This window comes from Sminthopsis crassicaudata, chromosome 1 (genome assembly GCF_048593235.1).
Source record: "Sminthopsis crassicaudata isolate SCR6 chromosome 1, ASM4859323v1, whole genome shotgun sequence".
Classification (NCBI taxonomy): Eukaryota; Metazoa; Chordata; class Mammalia; order Dasyuromorphia; family Dasyuridae; genus Sminthopsis; species Sminthopsis crassicaudata.
The window spans coordinates 162,074,979-162,095,844 of NC_133617.1; the positions used below are offsets into that span (position 1 = coordinate 162,074,979).

Sequence of the window (20,866 nt, forward strand, 5' to 3'; positions counted from 1 at the left end):
CTCCTGCTGTGGTCATAAATGAAAGGGTAAAGATAATTTCTGATTTCAAACATAAGTATTCACTCTCTCAGCCACATCATGCCTACGTTTCTACCCTTAGTTTGCCAAACACCCAAGATACCACAGAGAGGGAAAAGATGTAAAACTAATAATTAAATGAGTCATTGTAAATATTTATTCTAATCATATAGAAAATTAAAACTGATTTAACTCTTTCCCCTTCCAGATGTGAGGAGACACACTGACATATGTTCTTACCTATTAGATACAAAGTATTAAGAGCTAATATGAAGGTCGGATTAGGCCTGAAACATTTTTCTCTGGAAGTGGCAAGGAAACCCAATCCTTTTAATTTTTTGACCAATAGCCCTTACATGGGCTCCTAACCAATAACTATTTACATCACATTTAAACTTGATGGTAGCCCGAGGTCTGCTATCAAACACTAAACTTATAACATCATACCCCAACCCCATATCTGGAAGGGATGTACATCAAGCTTATTTCAGTTTTTTATATTAGATGGTACAAGTACTGAGACTGACTCACTTCAGCAAAGTTATGCTCTCCAAATGAGGTAATATTTGTCAAATATTACCTGGCATAGAGTAGGAGCTTAATAAATGCATATACCCTCCCTTTCCTCCAAATGATTCTAGTGTGTCTACCTAATCACAGTTTGTGCTTCATCATTTCCAGCCCCTGAATCAAGAAACATATTAGTTTCTCACAGAGAATGCCTTGCTGCTACACATTCTTCTATACCTGTCTCTACCAAATTAATGTCACTCACCTTTTCTAGGGAATCTTTCCAAACTAAATTCATTCCATTTCTTCAAAATCTATAGTACTTTATAAGTACTGTATTAAATTCATAAATTTAATGCTAATAAATAATGGAAAATCTGTCCTGCCAGGGATCAAAACATATAATTTGCTATATTTTAAAAAATATCTTTACTGACCAGAAAGTGTCTTGGATTGTCTATCGACCAAATTGTCAAAATTTAGATCCGTCAATTAGGTAAAGCTAAAAAATAAATGTCTGCCCAACATATGCAAGGATAATTAAATCACCTGACAATACATTTTTTTTGGGGGGGGAGGGATGTTAAAGACTGATAAGAGCTTTTAAGCTGGCTAGAATCATAGACATTTCTAGCTACAGTGTTTTAACAAGGACTAGACTACATTTAGGGAATCTAGAGAGACCTCTTCCAAGACCTCTTCATATCTTCTATCATTCATATATATATTTGTATAGATATAGATATACATATATATATCTATATATAGATATATACACATATATATACATATAGATATATCTATACGTATATACATATACATATAGATATATATGTGTATATATCTATATATACATATAGATATAGATATACATATATATATATGTATACATATACACACATATATTTATGTATACATATACACACACACACACACACACACACACACATATATATATATATATATGTGTGTGTGTGTGTGTGTGTGTGTGTGTGTATATATATATATGAGAATGTATATGGAAACAAAAGCAGTGTGTTCCAATCACCTAACTATTCAATTAGAATGGACATGGTTAGATCTTTTAGAAGCCATAGAGTTCATGTCCACTTAATTCAGATAAAATGTGTCATAAAACCTGGCCTCCTCCTATGGAACCACTTTCTATTCCCCTTATTCCTACAAACAATTCACTGTCCATTTCTCCAGTTATACTTGTCAACTTCACTAAGGCTTGCCAAGGGCGAGCTCATTGCTGTTATGCTTTTGGTTACACTTTTCACTCTATCCTTCTTTTCTCCTATCTACACCCTATCTTTTAAGTACATTAAAGAGAATTAGCTAAGTCAAGGAATAGTTTCAATGACAGTCTTCAGTTTTATGAAGGTACAGGGGAAGAGATGTAAATTCAGGAAAGAAAAAACTGAATACCTTGGGATCTCTAAAGCAATACAAAAAGGATCTTAATTTTGGTTCTTTCATTGGTGATTTAAAGAATCAGCTTTTCAAGAACAGGGTTAGCCTCTTGGAATCTCCGAATGCAAACTTCCCCAAGCCAGTGCCAAAGTCTCTTACACTCTCTGAAAGCACTAATGTGGCTCCATTTCAACGTGAGATTACTCTTCAATGCCTGAAGTAGCCAGACACAGGAAACCTTTCCATGCTCTAGACTCCCTAAATAAAAGAAACTGAGATAAAACTTAATTCAAGAAATAGCAACGACTAGACAGTTTCCGATACCTGCTTTCATCATTTCTATTTGAGTCATTTCTGTTCGAATCTCAGCTGGCTTCAAATAAATTCACCTACACACATCAAAGCTGCTGCAAGCCTTTGGTCTTCAGGGCAGAGATGGCACTGGAGATGCAATAAAGTTCAGGCTGTGAAGAAGGGCTTTTTTGAGGGCAGTGAACCTCACCAAGACACACAACAGAAAAAGCCACAGGCATTTTGCACACCTATACAATGCAAACCCTCCACTTTTGTCTTAATGGTTCCTCAGCATCTCTGAAAATCTGAACTCTAAAGATCTTTTTTTAGAGTATTATTCTTCTGTCCAAACAAGTCATCAATGCTATGATGCAACAACTCTTCCCAAAATCATCTGAATAAAGAACTTCAAGTCCAAATAGTTAACTAACCCACAATAGATGGAATTATATATTATTAAGTGAGCTACTTTCCCAACACTGCTATCTATATCTGTTTCTTTTATGTGATTCTTGTCAATGTTCTCCTGGTAAGTCTCTTTGGAAATGAAATGGAGAAGTTTTGTTCCTCTAGACTTAGAGTTTTAACCCTTTTTGTGTTATAGAACCCTCTGGTAGTGTGGTGAACTCTATGGACCTTTTTACAGAATAATATTCTTAAATGCATAAAACATAATACAACCATTACAAAGGAATTCATTTATATTGAAATAGTTGTCAATTTTTTTTAATTAGTAGACCCCATGTTAAGAACTGCTGCTCAAGAATCCCAACAAAATATTAATTATGAGACTATGTATGAAACATCAAGGATATTGTTGTGGTGTTTCTCATATCCATCTATCTATCCATCCATATTTACTGCAACTACTATCTTGAAGATTTTGGACGACCATAAAGTGTCCTTTATGATCTTTCCTTAAGTCTTTTCTGAACAATCTCTTTCAAATGCAAATTGAGGAGATGTCCATTAATTGGGAAAGGCTGAACAAAATTGTGGTATATGAAGGTAATGGAATACTATTGTACTATAAGAAATGGTAGATTCAGAAAAACTTAGAAAGCCTTCAACAAACTGATACTGGGTGAAGTGAGCAGAATCAGGAGAATGCTGTACACAGTAACATAACATTGTGCAGATGATCAACTTTGATAGACTTTGTGATAGACAGTGATAGATTCATCACTGTATTACTGAGAAGAGCAATTTCAAAAGATTCATGAAGGAAAATTCTGTCCACACCAAAAGAAAGAACTATGGAATCTGAATGTAGATCAAAGCATACTATTTTCACTTTATTATTTTTTTTCTTTCTTGTGGTTTTTCCCTTTTGTTCTGATTCTTCTTTACAACTTGCCTAATGTGTAAATTTTTAATATGACTGTACATGTGTAACCTGTGTCAGATTGCTTGCTTGTTTGGGGGATGTGAGATGGAGAGAGAAAAAAAATGGAAATCAAAATATTATAAAAGTTAGGGTTTTTTTAATTTAGGTTTTCAACAACCTATCTCTTTCACTGCTACTCAAGTAATCTTGCTAATGTAGCCAGTTTGATCACACTATGATTCTTTTTTCATAACTGGTTCTCAATTAACTGTAAGTTAAATAATTCAATAAAATAACAAATTCAATCCAATATTTACTAAATGATAACTTATTGGGTTAGGTACAAGAGTTATAATAAGAAATAGTCCCTGTCCTCAAGGGAGCTTACAATCAAATAGATCTGGACACAATGCAGAATTTTTTAGGCAGAAAGGAAGATGTTCAGAAAAAGCTAATTAGAATTTTCAAAAGAACAGTTCTCTGTCTCAGTTGGAAAAAATCAAGGAAAGCTTCATGGACATAATAACTAAAAAGAGCCTTGAAAAGTAAAGACAATGATAAATGGACAACAGAAGGATAGATGAAGAGGCTCTGCCAAACACAAGGACAGTATGATGAACAAAGGTATAACAAAAGAGAGTGAAAGAGAATGGGGCTCCAGAAGTCTAACTTTTCTGGAATTCAGTACTCAAAGGGAAATAACTAGAATCAGATTGTGGGAGACCTTGAATGCCAAGTTATGGGAATTATAGTTTGTTTGGAAGGTAATTAGGAACCAATGAAGGATTATAGAAAAGAGTTATAATGTGATCAGCATAGCTGCATTAGCAAGATTACTTGAATAGCAGCGTGAGAGAGATTGCAAAGAGAAGACTTAAGGTAAGACTTCAAAGGAGGCTATACAATATAGTCCAATGCCTTCAAGAAATTAGTTGCAATAAATATGGATCAATGATTAGATGGAAAGATGTTTATATAGAAAGATAAATGGATATGAGAGATACTACAAAGTGTCTCCCAGTGCCTAATATAGCACCTCATGCACAGTAGGCATTTAATCAATATTTCTTGGACTAAATTGAGTGGATGTGAGGAATGAGAGGGAAGAGTCATAAATGACTCTGAAATTTCCAGCTTTAGCACCTGGAAGAACATTAATACTACAAAAGAAGAGAAAATTTGGCAAAGAGAAAAAGACAGAAAAAGGAAGGAGAAAGGATGAGTTTCAGTTATGAGTGTATTGATTCTGAGGTGCTTTCATGTCCAATATCTGGATGTTGACAAGCAGAGATATGTGAAATTGGAGAAAAAGAATTTGGGCTAAAGAGTCAGACTAAGAAGTCATTTGCATAGGGGTGATAATAATGGAAGCCATGGGAGTAAAGTCCAAAAGCAAACAATATAGAAAGCATGGGAGGGAGGGAGGCCCACAGATTATTGTATGTTTAAGGAATAGAAGAAATTAAGAGAGCAAGAATAGAGTGTCTTGGAAGTCAAAAGAGGTGAAATTATTCTAGAGAGAAGGAGAAAGAGTAGGGGGGAGCTAACAATGCTGAATGCTGTGGAAATCAATGAAGGCAAAAACTAAAACTATTAGGTGCTAAGGAGCTCATTAAAAGCATCTTTGGAAAGAAGAAATTCTGATATCAACTTTGGAGAAAGTCAGATAACACTGCAAAGGGATGAAGAATGAAAAGGATAGAAAAGAGTGTGGACTACTTACCCTAGAATTGGGCAATGAAGGGGAGGAGAATAATAACATTAGAGCTTGAAGAGCCAAAGGATAAAGAATGGGATTTTTTTTTTTGGGGGGGGGAGAATTTTTTTTTTTTTTAAGGATAAAGGAGGCCTGTGAATATTTAAAGACACAGGGAAAGATGCCAAGATGTTAGACCAGTTGTTTTCCATCTAGCTATACATGAGCCTATGATTCCTGTATCTTTTTAAGTCCAATTCTTTGGACTTTTAAAGTGAGGGAGGAGGGGAAACTTTTTTTTCTATCTTCAAAAACAGACATGTCAAATTCATCTCATTTTTATTTAAACTTATTTCTTCAAGATACAAAATTTATAAGTCATCAATTTTTCACATAAAATGACAGAGCTAAAACCAGCATCTTACACAATCTGGTATACACCCAATATATTATTGGATTGCATAGGAATATGTTATCTACGGATGACAGAAAACTCATAGGATGGAAATTTACATTCTAATGGCTATCTTAGCACTGCAATGGATAAAGACACTAAAAAAAAATATGTAAAAAGTAAATAACTCAAGCTTCCTGCAGGTGCTCTGGTAAAAGACAAAGAATGAAAAATGAAACATACTCTGAAAAATTTACATTAGAAAGACATATGGGGGGGTGTAAAAAGCCTTTACTGGCAGGGACCCAATATTATTTCTTCTGCACCAACAAACAACAGATGATACTTCACATGTACAACAGTGGGGTTTTGACTCAAAAAAACACCTACTTTGGTAAAAAGGAATGACTATCCTCCAAACCAGTGACAAGTAATGGGTCTTGACCAAAATAGCACTGTGCTCACACCTGTTCACTCTTCAGTGAGACAAATACCATTTAGCACTTTCAATATAAGGAATATCAAGTGCTGAACAACTTCATCGAACAGGATCTAGAATTAATCTTGAAATTAAAATAGTCTTCCAAGTAATCTGTTAATTATCATAATGGACTGCTGTCACCACATCATTTCTCTATTGAAAAAATAATCAGCGCTTCCTCACTGCTTATTAAAGTATAAATTCCCAATTTTGGCATTCAAAGCTCCACAATCTGGCATTCGGTTGTTTTTTAGTCTCATTCCACACTAAGCCCCTTCACATACTCTACAATTTAGCCATTCTGTGGCAGCCATTCTTGTCCTGCTCTTGTCTCTATATCTTTAGTTAATGCTGTCCCCCATAACTAGAATAGATTCTACAGGACTTTAGCCTGTCTGGGTTTATTCCACCAAATTCATTAGCCACCTCTTCCATGAAGCTTTCTCTCTCATCTTCTCAGAAATAAGGTTCCCTCTCTCCCTCTCTCCTTAGCTCCTTTTTCTTCCCCTCATCCTCTCTTTTTCTCTCCCCATGTTTCAATTTTGACAAATACTTATTTGCTGCAGAACTTCTGCTCCACCCCCAAAAAAATTCTCTAGGAAAGGGATTCCAAAGTGACCTGGGAAGTGCTTCCCTTATGATAAACAGAGAAAAATTTCAAATTCAATATTAAAAAATGAAAAAAAAAATCTAAGTTGATTCTTCACTCAGGCTGGATCCAGAACTAAGTAACAATCAGAACAGAAAATACACAGCAAAGTGGGAAAAAGCATTAAATTGGGATTGAGGGAGACTATTATCTTGGGCAAGTTTCTTCTCTCTCTCTCTCTCTCTCTCTCTCTCTCTCTCTCTCTCTCTCTCTCTCTCTCTCTCTCTCTCTCTCTCTCTCTCCACACACAGCTGTTTTCTCAAGTGTAAAATGAGCCCATGGGCTCAAGGGGTCCATGAGTTTTTTGTTTATATATATGTAAAAAAAATTTTTTTCTTGTGATAGCTTTTTAAATAATTTTTATTTTCCCCAGTTACATGTGAAACAACATTTTTTTGGTTATACATTTATATATTTTTTCATAACCATATTTCAAGGATTCATTTCCTTTGTAATCCTATGTAATATATTTTATGTTTTGAAAAACGTTATCCTGAAAAAGAATCCAAAGGCTAGACAGCCTTATGACATTTAAAAAAAACAAAAAAAAAAATAAAAGTTAAAAATCTTTGACTGAGATAATCTCCAAGTCCCTTTCAATTCTAAAATACCATTTCTACATATAACTTTTTCAAGTATGTAGTTTACCTCCCCCAGGATGTATGCTAGAGAGTCTTGGGTAACCCTAGAGTTGGAAATGATGTGTAGAACTCTTTTTTTTTTGGGGGGGGGGAAGCTCCCTTATTAATTCATATCTCCTTCAGTTCAGTCTGCTAAAATAAATTGAAGTTCTTCAATTTTCCCACTGTATTTCACCCTATAATTCTACATAGGATCATAGGCTTATGTATTTAGATACAGAAAGGACTATACAGGAGTCACAAATCCATTCCTCTCATTTTTACCCCTAAGAAAGCTGATGACAAGGGAGGCTAAAGTGACTAGCCTATGTAACACTGCCTAACAATAGACTCATCTGAAAAAAGCCATATTTACAATATTTTTGCCTTTCATAATACTGAGTCTGGGGCAGCTAGGTGGCGCAGTGGATAGAGCACCAGCCCTGAATACCCGAGGACCTGAGTTCAAATCTGGTCTCAGATACTTAACACTTCCTAGCTGTGTGACCCTGGGCAAATCACTTAACCCCAGCCTCAAAAAAAAAAAAAAAAAAAAAAAAAAAAATACTGAGTCTGATTTTTATAATATCCTTTCCCTTCACAATATTGGGCCCGACTCTACTCACAACATATGGTTAACCAACAATAAATCCTTTACTGATTCATTAAAAAGGCAATCAAAATTTGCCCAAATCTTGAATCCAAGATGCAATGATGAGGTTCTAAGTCATAGGCCTCAAGTGATTGAAAAGAACAGTGCTGGACAGCACCATTATGGAACGCTGATGATGGAAACCATAAGAATAAGTTCTAATTTCTTTAAGGTCATAAGACCTATATGGATGATGGAGCACTGGTGATATATCTTCTGGTATTACCTGAAGCACCTAGTAATTCTGGGCACAGAATAAGGAATTAATCAATGCATGCCAATCAATAGGAAAGCTTTTTAGAATCCCTTTTTCCCAGATCTATCCCTATTGCTATGACCATGTTATAATGTTATTACTTTACACTCAGTGTTAAAGACAGACTCACAAGTTGTTTCAACAAATTGGGAAAATGTCTTTCAGTAACATAAGCAACAGGATAGCAATAAAAGTGAAATTGGACAGCTCACCATTCTATAGAGCATGTGCTGACAAATTTCCATTTTAAAACAGGCAAAATATCAATAAAAACAAGTAAGAATCATGCTTGGTTGTTATTCCTTGGTCTCCTTGGTATCCTACCTGCACATCAATTAATGTATATCTAATAAATTCCATCCAAATAGGTTAGTTCATCTCTTTAAGGCAGAGCTATCCCAGCTCTGAGTCCAGGCCCTCACGACTGCTTGCCCAAATCTTGCTTCCTCATCTTTTCAGCTTCAGCAATAAAGCACTATTGATCATGTCACAAGCCTTCAAACAGCTGTTGAATGAACAGTGTTTCATGCTGCTAGATGGCTGTGATCTCTTGGCTGGCCCAGGTACAGCAGAATCATGAAGATACTGGGCTACATTAACCAGAGTATTCTGAGAACTCTCGATTCAAATTTTTATTTATTGTAATTGAAGCTTTTTTTTTAATTTTCAAATATATGCATGGATAATTTTCAACATTCACCCTTACAAAATCTTGTGTTCCAAATTTTTCAATTCAATTTTTTTAAGAGGCATTTATGAAGTGCCTACATGGGCAAGATGGTTCTAGTTCTCTCTCTTTCCATCTCTGACCCATCTATCCTCCTGGCCAACTCACCAGGCTGGCTGGTAATCAGTTTACTTCACGTGCTTCAATAAATGACATCAGATACCTAAGGAAAGTCTTATCTTTTCCCCTTTTTCTCTCCACTACTCATCTCCACCAAGGTTCAAACCTATGAGAATAAAGAACTCTAGACTCTTACTCCATAATCTTTAAAAAGGCAGTCCAGACATCCCTATTGGATCTTTTAACTCACCTGTGTCCCTGGACCATGGCCTTTGCCACTAGGCTTGAAACCTAAGCCAGAATACTGATTTGAAGGATCAAGTATAGGGTCCACTGGGGTAAGAACTAGGGAACGCTAAAGAACTCTATTCCAATAGTCTTGAGGTAGAAACAAGATGGCAAAGCAGAAGGGACATCCAAGTTGAACTCCCCCAACTTTTTTTTTTTTTTTTTTTTTTCCTGAAGCAATTGGGGTTAAGTGACTTGCCCAGAGTCACACAGGTAGGACGTGTTAAGTATCTGAGGCCAGATTTGAAGTCAGGTCTTCCTGACTTCAGAGCTGGTGCTCTATCCATTGCACAACCTAGCTGCCCTACCCCACCCCCAACTCTGAAGGGGTGCAGCTCCTCTCCAGCCAACACAAGTCAAAGTGAGACATTTTTTCATCCTAAGGAGGTCAGAAGGAAGGCCTTTAACACTAGGACTGGGGTTGCCCTGAGCATGAAGCAAGGTGGCTCCACCAGCTATGTGGGTCTTGGAGGCAATGGCAACAGAAGCAGCAGAAGTTTCAGAAATGTTCACCAACCAGAGACAGGAAGAGGAATGGTCAATTGGTCAGAAAGCGATTACAGGGGACCCCTGTACTGGCACTATCTGGCAACTCCAAAGCCAATGGAACTTTATTCCAATAGTCTACCATATGACTTTTTTTAAATTAACTTGTTAGAGACCTGGCTTCCCTCCTTCTAAAACTATCCTATGCTGTACCAGCATAGTAAGTACTGGGTATCTTCCAAATGCTTAATAATAATAGTTCTCAAATGTCACAACTATAAGACTATTTAGGTGGAAGGGGAAAATATACAAAAACAACAAAAATAAACTAATTAAAAAGTTATATGTCATCTTTACAGATCATAATATTAGTGAGAAGAAGAAAAAATATATATAGGAGGAGAAAAAAATTAATCTGTCTCCGTGGTTTTCTGATCTGAATTCCAATTCCAGTAATGTCATTCATCAGCTATGTGATCTTAGATTCCTCAACTGTTAAAATAAATAAATAAATAAAAATAAATAAATTTAAAAAAACAGAACAGGGAAAGTCTATATAGCAATAAGTCCATTTTATATAATGCTTTAAGATTTACAAAATAGTTTCCTCCATATGATTTTAATAGTGGCACAAGCATTATCCCCATTTTGTATATAAAAATACTGAAGCGCCAATAGGTAACGTTACTTGTTCATAGTCACATCATTAGTAAATGATACAGGGGTTCATACCCAGTTCTCATAACTACAGAAACTCAGACAGATGGAATACCTAAAGAAAACAAAATTTACCGGCAAAATCTACTTAACTCCAGCCACATTTGAATTTCAATGAAAACAGGTTAAAGCAGAATTCTCTCAGAACAAGCTCTCCAGGTCCCCCACCCTCCAACTACCCCACCCTAAAAAAAGAAAAACATACACACCTTTAAAAAAAAAAAAAAAAAAAAAAAAAAGAGGTTTTGTGGCCATCATCTGTAAGTTATATGGTCAACACTAATTCACAGAAATAGATTTTACTCCGGACCAATAGCTCAAACCATCCGTCAGCTAAAACTTGAAAATGTTTTTGGAATTAGTGTACATTAACAGGCAAGACACACCCTGTTTACCCTGATACACTTGAAGTACAATAACAGCTTCTTCTGCTGCTTGTAGAGCCCCAGGAAAATAACAAGTTTCAACTCACCTTTAATTGCCTTTTTCTTAAATGCCAACCCTGTATAATTGAATCTAAGAGGGAAAGATCAGGAAATGAAGTACCTAAGCTTTTCTGAGGAATAGACACAGGAGCTGACTTTGGAAGAGAGGAAGAAAATGGTTTTTAAAAGGTGTTTAAATTCAAAGGAAAATGCTAAGTCAGGTTTTTCTCCCTTGCCATTGAGTCAATGGAAATTGACTTGATTTGGTACTAAAAACAGCCAAATGGACAAATAAGGATGAACAACAGACAGAATTAACACTACTAAGGATTTCACAGCCAGAAGACAAATCTGTGGCAGTCAGTTGTGTAATAGATTAACTCTGAATTATATATTTAATGCTAGGGAAATGTTGGGTTTCATCATCATTTTATAATGGTTGAAGTTAAAGCTTTAAAACAAGTTCTACATGTAAACATAGATACTTAGGCAGGTACAGACATATATACTTGACAAAGCTGTGTTTGGTCTTACCTCCAACATAGGTCTTGCACTATCATGGATAGAGAGAATGTGTGTAACTTTATTCTTGCTCAGCTGCTCAGCATCTCTTGCATCTGTAGGCAAAAGAAAAAAAAGAAAAGAAAGCACATTTATAATTTCTGACAATTCATTTTAAAGCTCAAGACAGGATAAAAGAAATATTTATATGAACTTGGCTTTCTTGAAACTTCATAAATTGAAATACTCAGAATGTATTTGGTTCTAAAAAAAGAAAGGCAGCTTAAAGAACAATTTATGGGTTTATATTTTTAACAAGTTTCTAAGGATGAAATTCATTAAATGCTTGACTGTCTTTAGGAAGAGAGGCAAAGTCCTCAAATGGCTTTTATAAATTAGAGGCTGTGCTGAAATACGATCAAATGACAATTCAGATGTTTCAAAGTTAAAACCAGGTAATTATCTTTTAATGAGAGGAACCCTAGTTAAAACTAACAACAAAACAGTACCACATGGAAGGGACAAGAATCTGTCAGGCAATTAGTTCTTCAGACATGAGCAAATTCACATGGGAATGTGGTTTCTTCTATATCATCTACAATCACTTTAGAACAGTGGTAGAAATATAACCTCTCCAGTCTTAGAATCCCAAAAGAAATCTTTGTGAAATCACTTGTTGGCTACAGAATAATTTGCATTCTGAATCATCATATCAAGGCATCAAGGTACCTCATCCTCCTTGAATCCCAGCAGCTTTTAGAAAGAGAAAAAAGAGAACTTTGTTTTTGTAGAAATTAGGGCTGTTCAGGTGCAGGAGGAACTGGTATCTTTTGTCGGGTCCCAAAATAAATGAGCATCCCCCCAAAAAGGAGGTAAAATTATGAGTTATCCCCAAGCTTCTCTCCTACCTTGGATTGAAGCCATCAGTTCAAGGTGAGAAATGATTACTAATAATCAATGATTCAGGGAGATTCACAGTTCCTTCCTTGCTAAAGGGATTTTAAAAGTTCAGTCTCTAGAAGGATATGGCTGATAATGGGACTGGACTAACTTTCTGGTTCAAAATCTCACCCTAGAGGAAGTCCACAAAGTTCAATTCAGGTTTGGGTGGGAATAAATTATTTTTAATAAATTGCCCAAGGTTAAAAGTGGTCTGGGTATCTGTCTATATAGTCTGTCTAGATCTGTCCAAAGGTGACATAATATCACTCTTAGCTACTTGGTGATATCTATTCAGAGTTAATTGCCACCCTTCAAGAACAGCTACTCTTTGAAGGGTATATAAACAGTGATCCCATCACCATGACTGTCTTTGATCTAAAAGAGATGGCCAAATGACCATTATTTTATTAATAATGTACTGACCTTGCTAACAAAACAATTAAATTACCCTGAAATGATTCTCAAATCTTTTTAATAGTCAGATCAAATCAATGTCATAGATTTTGATACAAGATAGTGAAAGGCAAAAATTATTTTTAAAAGGGTAAAATTCAAATGATGATTTTTTAAAAAATTATTTACACAGACCACATCTTTTTTTTAAATCCACATGCTGCCAACTGCTAGAATTTCCATCACTCTTACAATTACTAATGGTTAAGAAAAGAGGTAAATTGGAACAGCAGAGTAAGGATAACTGTACATTCATTCATCCCATACTAAAATCACATGGATTTAATTGGGGTTTCCAACACAAATGTCAGAGGCTGATACTAAATACTATGCTTTAGACAAATGTACAACAGATGCCTTATTTTCTAGAGCTTACCCTACCGAATGGGTATGATACTAACAAAGATGAGCATGTAGGAAGAAATGTAAACAAAGAGAAGCACTAAAATAAGGTAACAATCTCTATAGTCACACCATAATAACTGTCTGACCAAGCACAAATAATTTAACTCCACCTGGTCTCAGTCTTCTCATTTATAAAATGGGACCGGACTAGTTAAATGGGTTAATGTAGAGTCCATGAAAAATTTTAAAGCTATAATTTCATATAATTTGTTTCCCCTGTTGTAATTCTATATATTTATATTATGCATCTAAAACAATAATTTTGAGAAGAGGTCCATATGTTTTACTGGACTAACAACAAGGTCAATGACACAAAGAAAGGTTAAGAAGCCCTGGTTTAGAGTATCCCAATGGTTCCCTTCAAGGAAGGTTTTATGGCCTTATATACAAGGATTTGTTTAATTTTACCTAATATTTTGAACTTTAATAAATCTGCAAATTTCAAATCCACTTCTAAAACATGAAATAAAAGATGCTTTTTTTACATTTAAAAAAAAAAAAACCCTGTATTTTATATCCTGATGACTATCAATACTAACCTATTCATATATATGTCAATGTAACAAATACAGCATATAAAAAATAAAGTTAAATAAAATAAACTAGTAGTACACATTTCTATGGGGAGCCTAGTTAGCTCAGCAGATAAAGCACTGTCCCTGAAGTCAGGAAAACCTGAATTCAAATCCAACCTCACACTTACTAGCTGTGTGATCCTGGATAGATCAATCACATAACCTATTTGCCTTAATCTACTAGAAAAGGAAATGGCAAATTACTCCAGTTATGTGTGCCAAGAAAACCTTATGGACAGTATGATTTACAGTGTCATGAAATGTCAGACATGACTGAACACCACCACCACCATCACTACATTTCTATAGAATTTTAAAGTTTGCAAAATACCCCCATTTTGCAGGTGAAGAAATTAAGGCCCTAATAAGCGAGTCACCCATAAGCACACAACTAGCAAAGAATGTGAGAAAGTTAAAATCCATAACTCCTTACTCCAAATCTAGCACTCAAAGATCTGCTTAACTCTCTCCACATCTTTTTTTTTAAAATGTACCCTACCCTTCTCTGCCCACATCCTTATCTGCAGAGATACTGTTGAGTTGATGACTGGAAACACCTGACTACCTCATTTCTCTAGGCAATAGCACTACATGAAAGGGGATGGATATGTGTCCTGAAGAGAAGTTCAAGGAGGCTGAGAAAGCTGCCTTCAAATGCTCAAAAACATTGTACTTGTTTTGCTTGGCTCCCAAAAAAACCAACTAGGAGTAGCGGTGGGAGTTACAAAAAGAAAATTAAGGTTAGATGACAGGAAAAACTCCTTGATAACTGAAATTAGACAAAAGGGGAGTGGGCCCCCAGGATCAGGATAAGGGATGGAATAGATTCTCCTCTCATTGAGGATCTTCAAGCAAATGCCAGATAATCTACTCATTGGGCATATTGTATACTAGCTTGATTTAGCTAGCTGCCGAGATTCCTTCCTGCTGGGAAATTCTATGACTCTGTGATTAGTAAATACTTTTTTTCTCAAGAAGGTAAACCTCACATGCTTGTAATTCCTATTCATTCAGTTAAGGCTCCAATTTTTTTTTTCCTCTAAAGCTGTTTTAAGCAAAAGCTGTGAGATTAAACACTTTTTATAGATCTTGAAACAGCTAAGGACTACAATCATCAGTACATGTGGAAATTATGCATGGACCAAGAGATTTCAAGTAGCTTTCCCCTTAACACAAAAACAGCAATGGGATTGATTACCTGGACAAATTTCTGGAGAAATATACAAGTTGACTGGCATCTTCAAAATAGTCATTTCCTCTCTGCTACCTAGTTTTGCTTTGTTTTCCCCCTTTAAAAATATTTTTACTTATTTTATTTTTAATTTATGGACTAAAGCAAGCATTTCTATGACAGTATAATAATAATAAAAACAAGATAACTGCCAAGTCAGAAAACTGAATTTACCATCATAGTCATCATTTCAACATGTAACATCATGATAGCCAGCCCACACAACTATTTTTAAGTATGGCATCTTTTTTTTCTGACATAGGGAAGGGCAACAAAATGTCCTCTCTATAAAATGAAATTCAGCAAATATTATACACTCACCAAGTTCAAGGTCAGTTAGAAGAGGACTTGGAATTAGAGTCAAATCTGGCCTCAGAAGCTTAACTAGCTATATGATCCTGGGCAAGTCACTTAACCCTATTTGCCTCAGTTTCCTCATCTGTAAAATAAGCTGGAGAAGGAAATGGTGAACCACTCCAGTAATTCTGCCAAGAAAACCCTAAAATGGAGTTACAAAGAGTTGGACATAACTGAAAATGAATAAACCACAAGTCCCAGGCACCATGATAAGAAAATTTAGTTCTATTTATTTATCTAAAGTCTATAGTAGAAGGCACAGTAATGCAGTGGAAAAGATCCTGGGTTCTGAAGTTAGAAGATCAAGATTCAAGTCCCATTTTTTTATATTTACTGTTTCTTAGACTTGAGGCAAATCAACCACTTTAGGACTCATCTGTAAAGTCAAGGATTGGACTACATGGCCTCTGAAGCCACTTTTAGCTCCAAGTCTAAGATCCTTTGCTCTTAGAAGTGCTTCCTGAGACAATCAGATGACATTCAATTTGATACAAAGTTCTGAAAAAAATGCTAAGTCAGGGCTAAGTATCTTTGAACAAATTCATAATGTGTTAAGCAGAGCTGGCTACAGGATTATCATTAAATCTACTCTAATTAAATTATATATATTAGACTAAAACTGTCATCTTCTAGAGTCCCCCAATCATGTTTTATAGAAAAATCACAATCTAAGCACTTATTCTAATTGTAATCAGAGCTCACAACTCTATCGCAGACCTAGATATTGATAAGTTTCTTTTAGGGATAAATCTGTCACATAGTTCCTTTTCTCTACTCCCCGATGGACAAAGCCACTTCTATAATTAACTTTCTCTTCAGTCACTAGCAGCTGTATCTTCTTCTGATCTCTAAGCATCTCATTTTCTCTTGTAACTAAAACACAAACTATAAAGTATATATAAAGTACTATGTACTTAAAGTTTTCTTGCAGTCCCTGAATTGTTCCTTTGATTTATAGTTTCTGGAATAGATCTTTCAAAAGCCTGAAATAGTCATATGCAAATGAGGTGATGGACAACAATTTCTTGCAGCTATTCCTGCCATAAGGAAGTACCTGTAACTTTTAAGAGGCATGTTTTCACCCAAAGTCTCCCTTATCAAGTTGCTTTGATTTGTATTCTTCACTTAATTTTTTTTTTTTTTTTTGCCCCTTTCAGGAAAGAAAATATCTATATATTAAAAAGTGATAGTATATTACAGAAGGAAAGTAAGAATTAAACTAGCTTTAGCTTCTCGTTGTCATTAGTTTTCACTGTTTTATTCATGGAATCCTATGCTTTTGATTCTTTCTTCCCCCAAACTATGGTTTTTATTTTAAATCCTTTCTAACCTTAGTTTTTCTTACTAGCTTATTCTGAACCTTAGTTTTCTTGATACTATTCTTATATAAATTACCACATTTGGCACTCATCTTCCATTGCCTGACCTTGCAAGTAGCCTCTTTTTAAAGATCTAAGTTAATTCATGAGTTCCTTAGGCATTTATACCAATTTCTCTGTATAGTTTTCCTTTTTTCTCCATGATCTTCTCCCAAAATCTCTCTAACATTTTTTATCTGAATTGCTCTTAGTAATGAGGGAAAGGAAAGGGGGAACCCCATTTCTCTGCATTTCTCTGCACATAGATAGTAAGATAATCTCATGAGGTGCAGTGTCCCTTGTAAAATGAATTTACAGGCCCGAAAACCTAGATTGATAAATAAAAGGTTTATTATAGGAATTTGGAAGTAAAGTTAAGTTAGAAAGACGCCAGCGCCAGAGGTGGCTGCTAGGCGGGCAGGAACCCTTACATGGCTGGAAGGATACCATGTGTTGGCTGGGAGGGCTCCTGCAAAGAGAGCGCTCTGGCTCATTACTTTTATACCTAGAAGATGATGGGCAGTAGCCCTAAGTTCTTGTTGGGATTTTCAATTAGCTCAAATCAGGGGAGGGCTGGGGGAAACTGAATTGATAGTGGGGCTGGGCCCGGATTTCAAAGGGTGCCTTTGACCAGGATTTGTGAATCAAGGTCAGCCATGGGTTGGGCAATTAGAAAGGAATCTTAAAGGGGCCTCAACCCCCATCAATAGGGACATTTTCTCTTAATATATAATGTTTCTTTCCTTTTTTTTTTTTTTTTTTTTTTTTTAACATATCCTGTTTCTTCTAAGCAGGTACAGTATCAGTCAGTAAACATATTGATCAGGAAAGTTTTTTTTTGTTTTTTTGTTTTTATGACGTTCACAGTCTCAGTAGCCATACACTTAATCACTAATTATGGGTAACAGAGAAAGTGAACTAGGAATCTTAACTTGAGTCACTAAATATGAGCTCACAGATATTAGCAAGATCTGGTAGGGTAAACAATATATCTGGAGCACAACAATAGAAAAAAATACACCTCATTCAAAAGGAATAGACTGATTAGGAAAAGAAATAAATAACAAAAGAATTATTTGGTAAATTTAATACAAAAAATAGACAACAGAATTTGGCAATTGATTTGATGTGGAGAGACAGAGGAAGGAAAGAGTCAAAGATACTTCTAAGATTATCTATAAAAGACTGAAGCATGAAAAGTTACAATATGACTTTATAGAAATATTTTGCATAACTTCACATGTGCTTTCTCAAAGTGAGGCTGACAGTGGGAAGAGGAGAGAATATGGAACTCAAAATCTTAAAAACAAATGTTAAAACTTGTTTTACATGTAACTGGGGAAAATAATAGGGGGGGAAATGAACAAGTCTTGAAAAGAAAAAAGATAATCTGTAAAACAGAAAGAAGCAAGAACAGGTAAACTGCATGAAAATCCATAAACTTGAAGTGAAAAGCATAGTAGGAAGCATGTGAGTAATAACCAACAGGGAGAAGTAGGATGATACTTGCTAAGAAAATACCTATTCCAGTTAACAAAAAATTTATAAAATATCTTCCATGTTCAAAGTACCATCCTTGGCATTAGTAATACTACAAGTTACTATAATACATAGCTGATGTACTATTGAGGCAGATCAAAAGGTTGGAACAGAAACAAATATAGGGGAAAGGAAACAAAAAGCATTTATATAGTGCCTACAATGTGCTAAGCAATTTACAAATGGCAACCATTTCAAACACCATTGTGTGTGTTTTTTCCCTCTTTTTGATTTTAAGCTCTATGAGGGCAGGGTTATATCTTATCACCATCACCACTTCTTGCCCAGGACTGGACACACACAACAGATACTTAAATACTTGTTGAAATGACTAAATATAAAGTGAACAGGAATTGGCAACTGGTTGGGAAGGAAGAAAAGAATCAAAAATTACTGAGGTCATCTTTTTAAGACAAAGAATGACAGGTAACAGGATAAATACAAAAAAATGACAGGTACAATAAGAATAGTGTCAAGAAGAATCCTAAAGCCTAACAAGAGCAAAGAATTATGATAAATACAAAACAAAACAAACAAACAAAAAATACAAGGTTTTAGTTGAAAGCTGTGTTAGGGCCAAGAAGAAAATGAGAGAAAGCAAAGAACAACTCTTTAGAGTGGATGAGGAAATAATAGACAATGGCTTTGTTGCTTCCATAAACTTTAGACTGCCTACAGTAGGAAAAAATTGGAAATGGAACAAAGATTTTAAGAAAATACACAGTTTTCCCTATTACTTAGCCCAAGTGATTATGGTCACATAATTATGGTGACATTTGTGAGCAAATTTTATCCAAGAAAGTTAGTGAATTTCATGTAAAATATTGTTAAAATTCAGAGACAGAAACAGAAAGGGATGGCTTGTAAGCATCTAGTGGGGAAAAAAAGAGGCGATTATTTTGAGTTTTTATGGGTTCACTAAGAAAAAGTCATGTCAAATTCTTTGACAAGACTACTAGGCTAATCATCAAGGAGATAAATGAAAGGCATATATTTAGCAATTACTACACAACAAGCCTAGGCTAAGCACTAGAGATACAAATAGAAAAGCAAGACAGTTTTTGCTCTCAAGACACTCATATCTAATAAGGGGAGACAATCTATATAAGATGTTTCAGTTAAAGTCAGATGGAAACTCTAGTGGTACTTAGGATGCAACAGCAAAGCAGATGGCAATACACCTTCTTTAATGTCATCTCCATTAATAAGAATCGTATCTATTTCTGATGTTGCATCATTTGACAGTGCCCAGGACTTTGGTGACAAGAGCTTTCTTTTCTGAGCCTTCTGATTGCTGAAAATGCAGGAACTATAGTACCTGCATAGAAAACTGCCAGGTCATATTTCTACAAGAGCTGCTTCCCTAAATAATGTCTTGGGGGTAGGACTGAAAACCAAGCTGGTGGTCTGGAAGCTGCTACTGATCTCAAGGTTCATTTGCTTACCTGCTATTCAGTGGCAGTTAGCCAACAGTTGGTGGCAAGGATATTGGGCCCCTTTTTCACAAGGGTGATTCTCCTCTCCAAAGGCTTTAAGGGGTAAATGGAATCAGGGCCAGTCATTTGGGAGGGCAGGTATGGGGAAGTGATATTTCTTGGGCTCAGCAAACTGGGATGTTCCCAACAGGAAAAAAATGATGGACGAAATGATGTTAAGCACTTCAGCTAGGTTCGTCTGCCTTCCCCATTCGTGGTAATTGGTAGGTAGTTAGTATTGGTAGCTGCTAGGAGGGTGGATTCCTTCTCAAGACTTGCTCCTCTCTACGATAGCTGCAGGGCTAAGCTGGAGCATGACAGAGAATTTCTGGAGAACACTGCTATTTCCAGGGTTTTGAGGTTCAGATTTGGGGCTGTCTCCAACCCTACCCAAAAGGGAGGAGTAGTCCTGGTAATAGTACAAGTCTGACCTACTTGGTACATTCCACCTCTTGTCTCTCCTTCAAGATGAGCTGAACATTACAGTTTTTGCACTTCTAGGAGCATTTAACAAAATCAGTTACTATATACTTAGAGAGAACATGGAGAAATAAAAATCCATTCCTGACTCTCCCAATTTCACCACTTCTCCTCTTCCCACATCAGCCTTCTCACCCCAGAAAATGACCCCTATCTCCCACTGGTGAGTTTCTTTCAAAATTCCCATTTTGAGAAAGTGTCCAGATCAGCCATGCTCACTCCTTCACTCTGCTCCCACCTGGATGGGCAAACTTCTGTCCCCCAAATTCATTTGTAGTTCCTTTTTACTTATTGTCTTCCTCTATTAGACTATAAGCTCCGTGAGGGAAGGAACCATCTTTACTTTTACTTGTATGTGTATTTCCAGCATTTTATATAATACCTGGCACTTAATAAATGTCCTTATCTATCTATCATTGGGTGAAGTGCAAGCTCAATATGAATCAGGGCATATTGCAGCTGCTAAAAACAGGTAATAATAATACTACTTTAAAAGGCTTCATTAATACTTCATTAATAGAAGAAAAGTATCTC

The 20,866-nt window shown here is 35.7% G+C and overlaps 1 protein-coding gene across 3 annotated transcripts in view; it reads right to left on the bottom strand.

The window, feature by feature from the left end:
- The window catches only part of DUSP22 (dual specificity phosphatase 22), a 67,855-nt gene that overhangs the window by 33,532 nt on the left and 13,457 nt on the right, over window positions 1-20,866 (bottom strand). For all 3 annotated transcript variants that reach the window (XM_074270494.1, XM_074270484.1, XM_074270477.1), the window contains exon 3: window positions 11,551-11,633. In XM_074270494.1, the coding sequence (XP_074126595.1) occupies window positions 11,551-11,633 (83 nt within the window). The remainder of the gene's footprint in view (window positions 1-11,550; window positions 11,634-20,866) is intronic.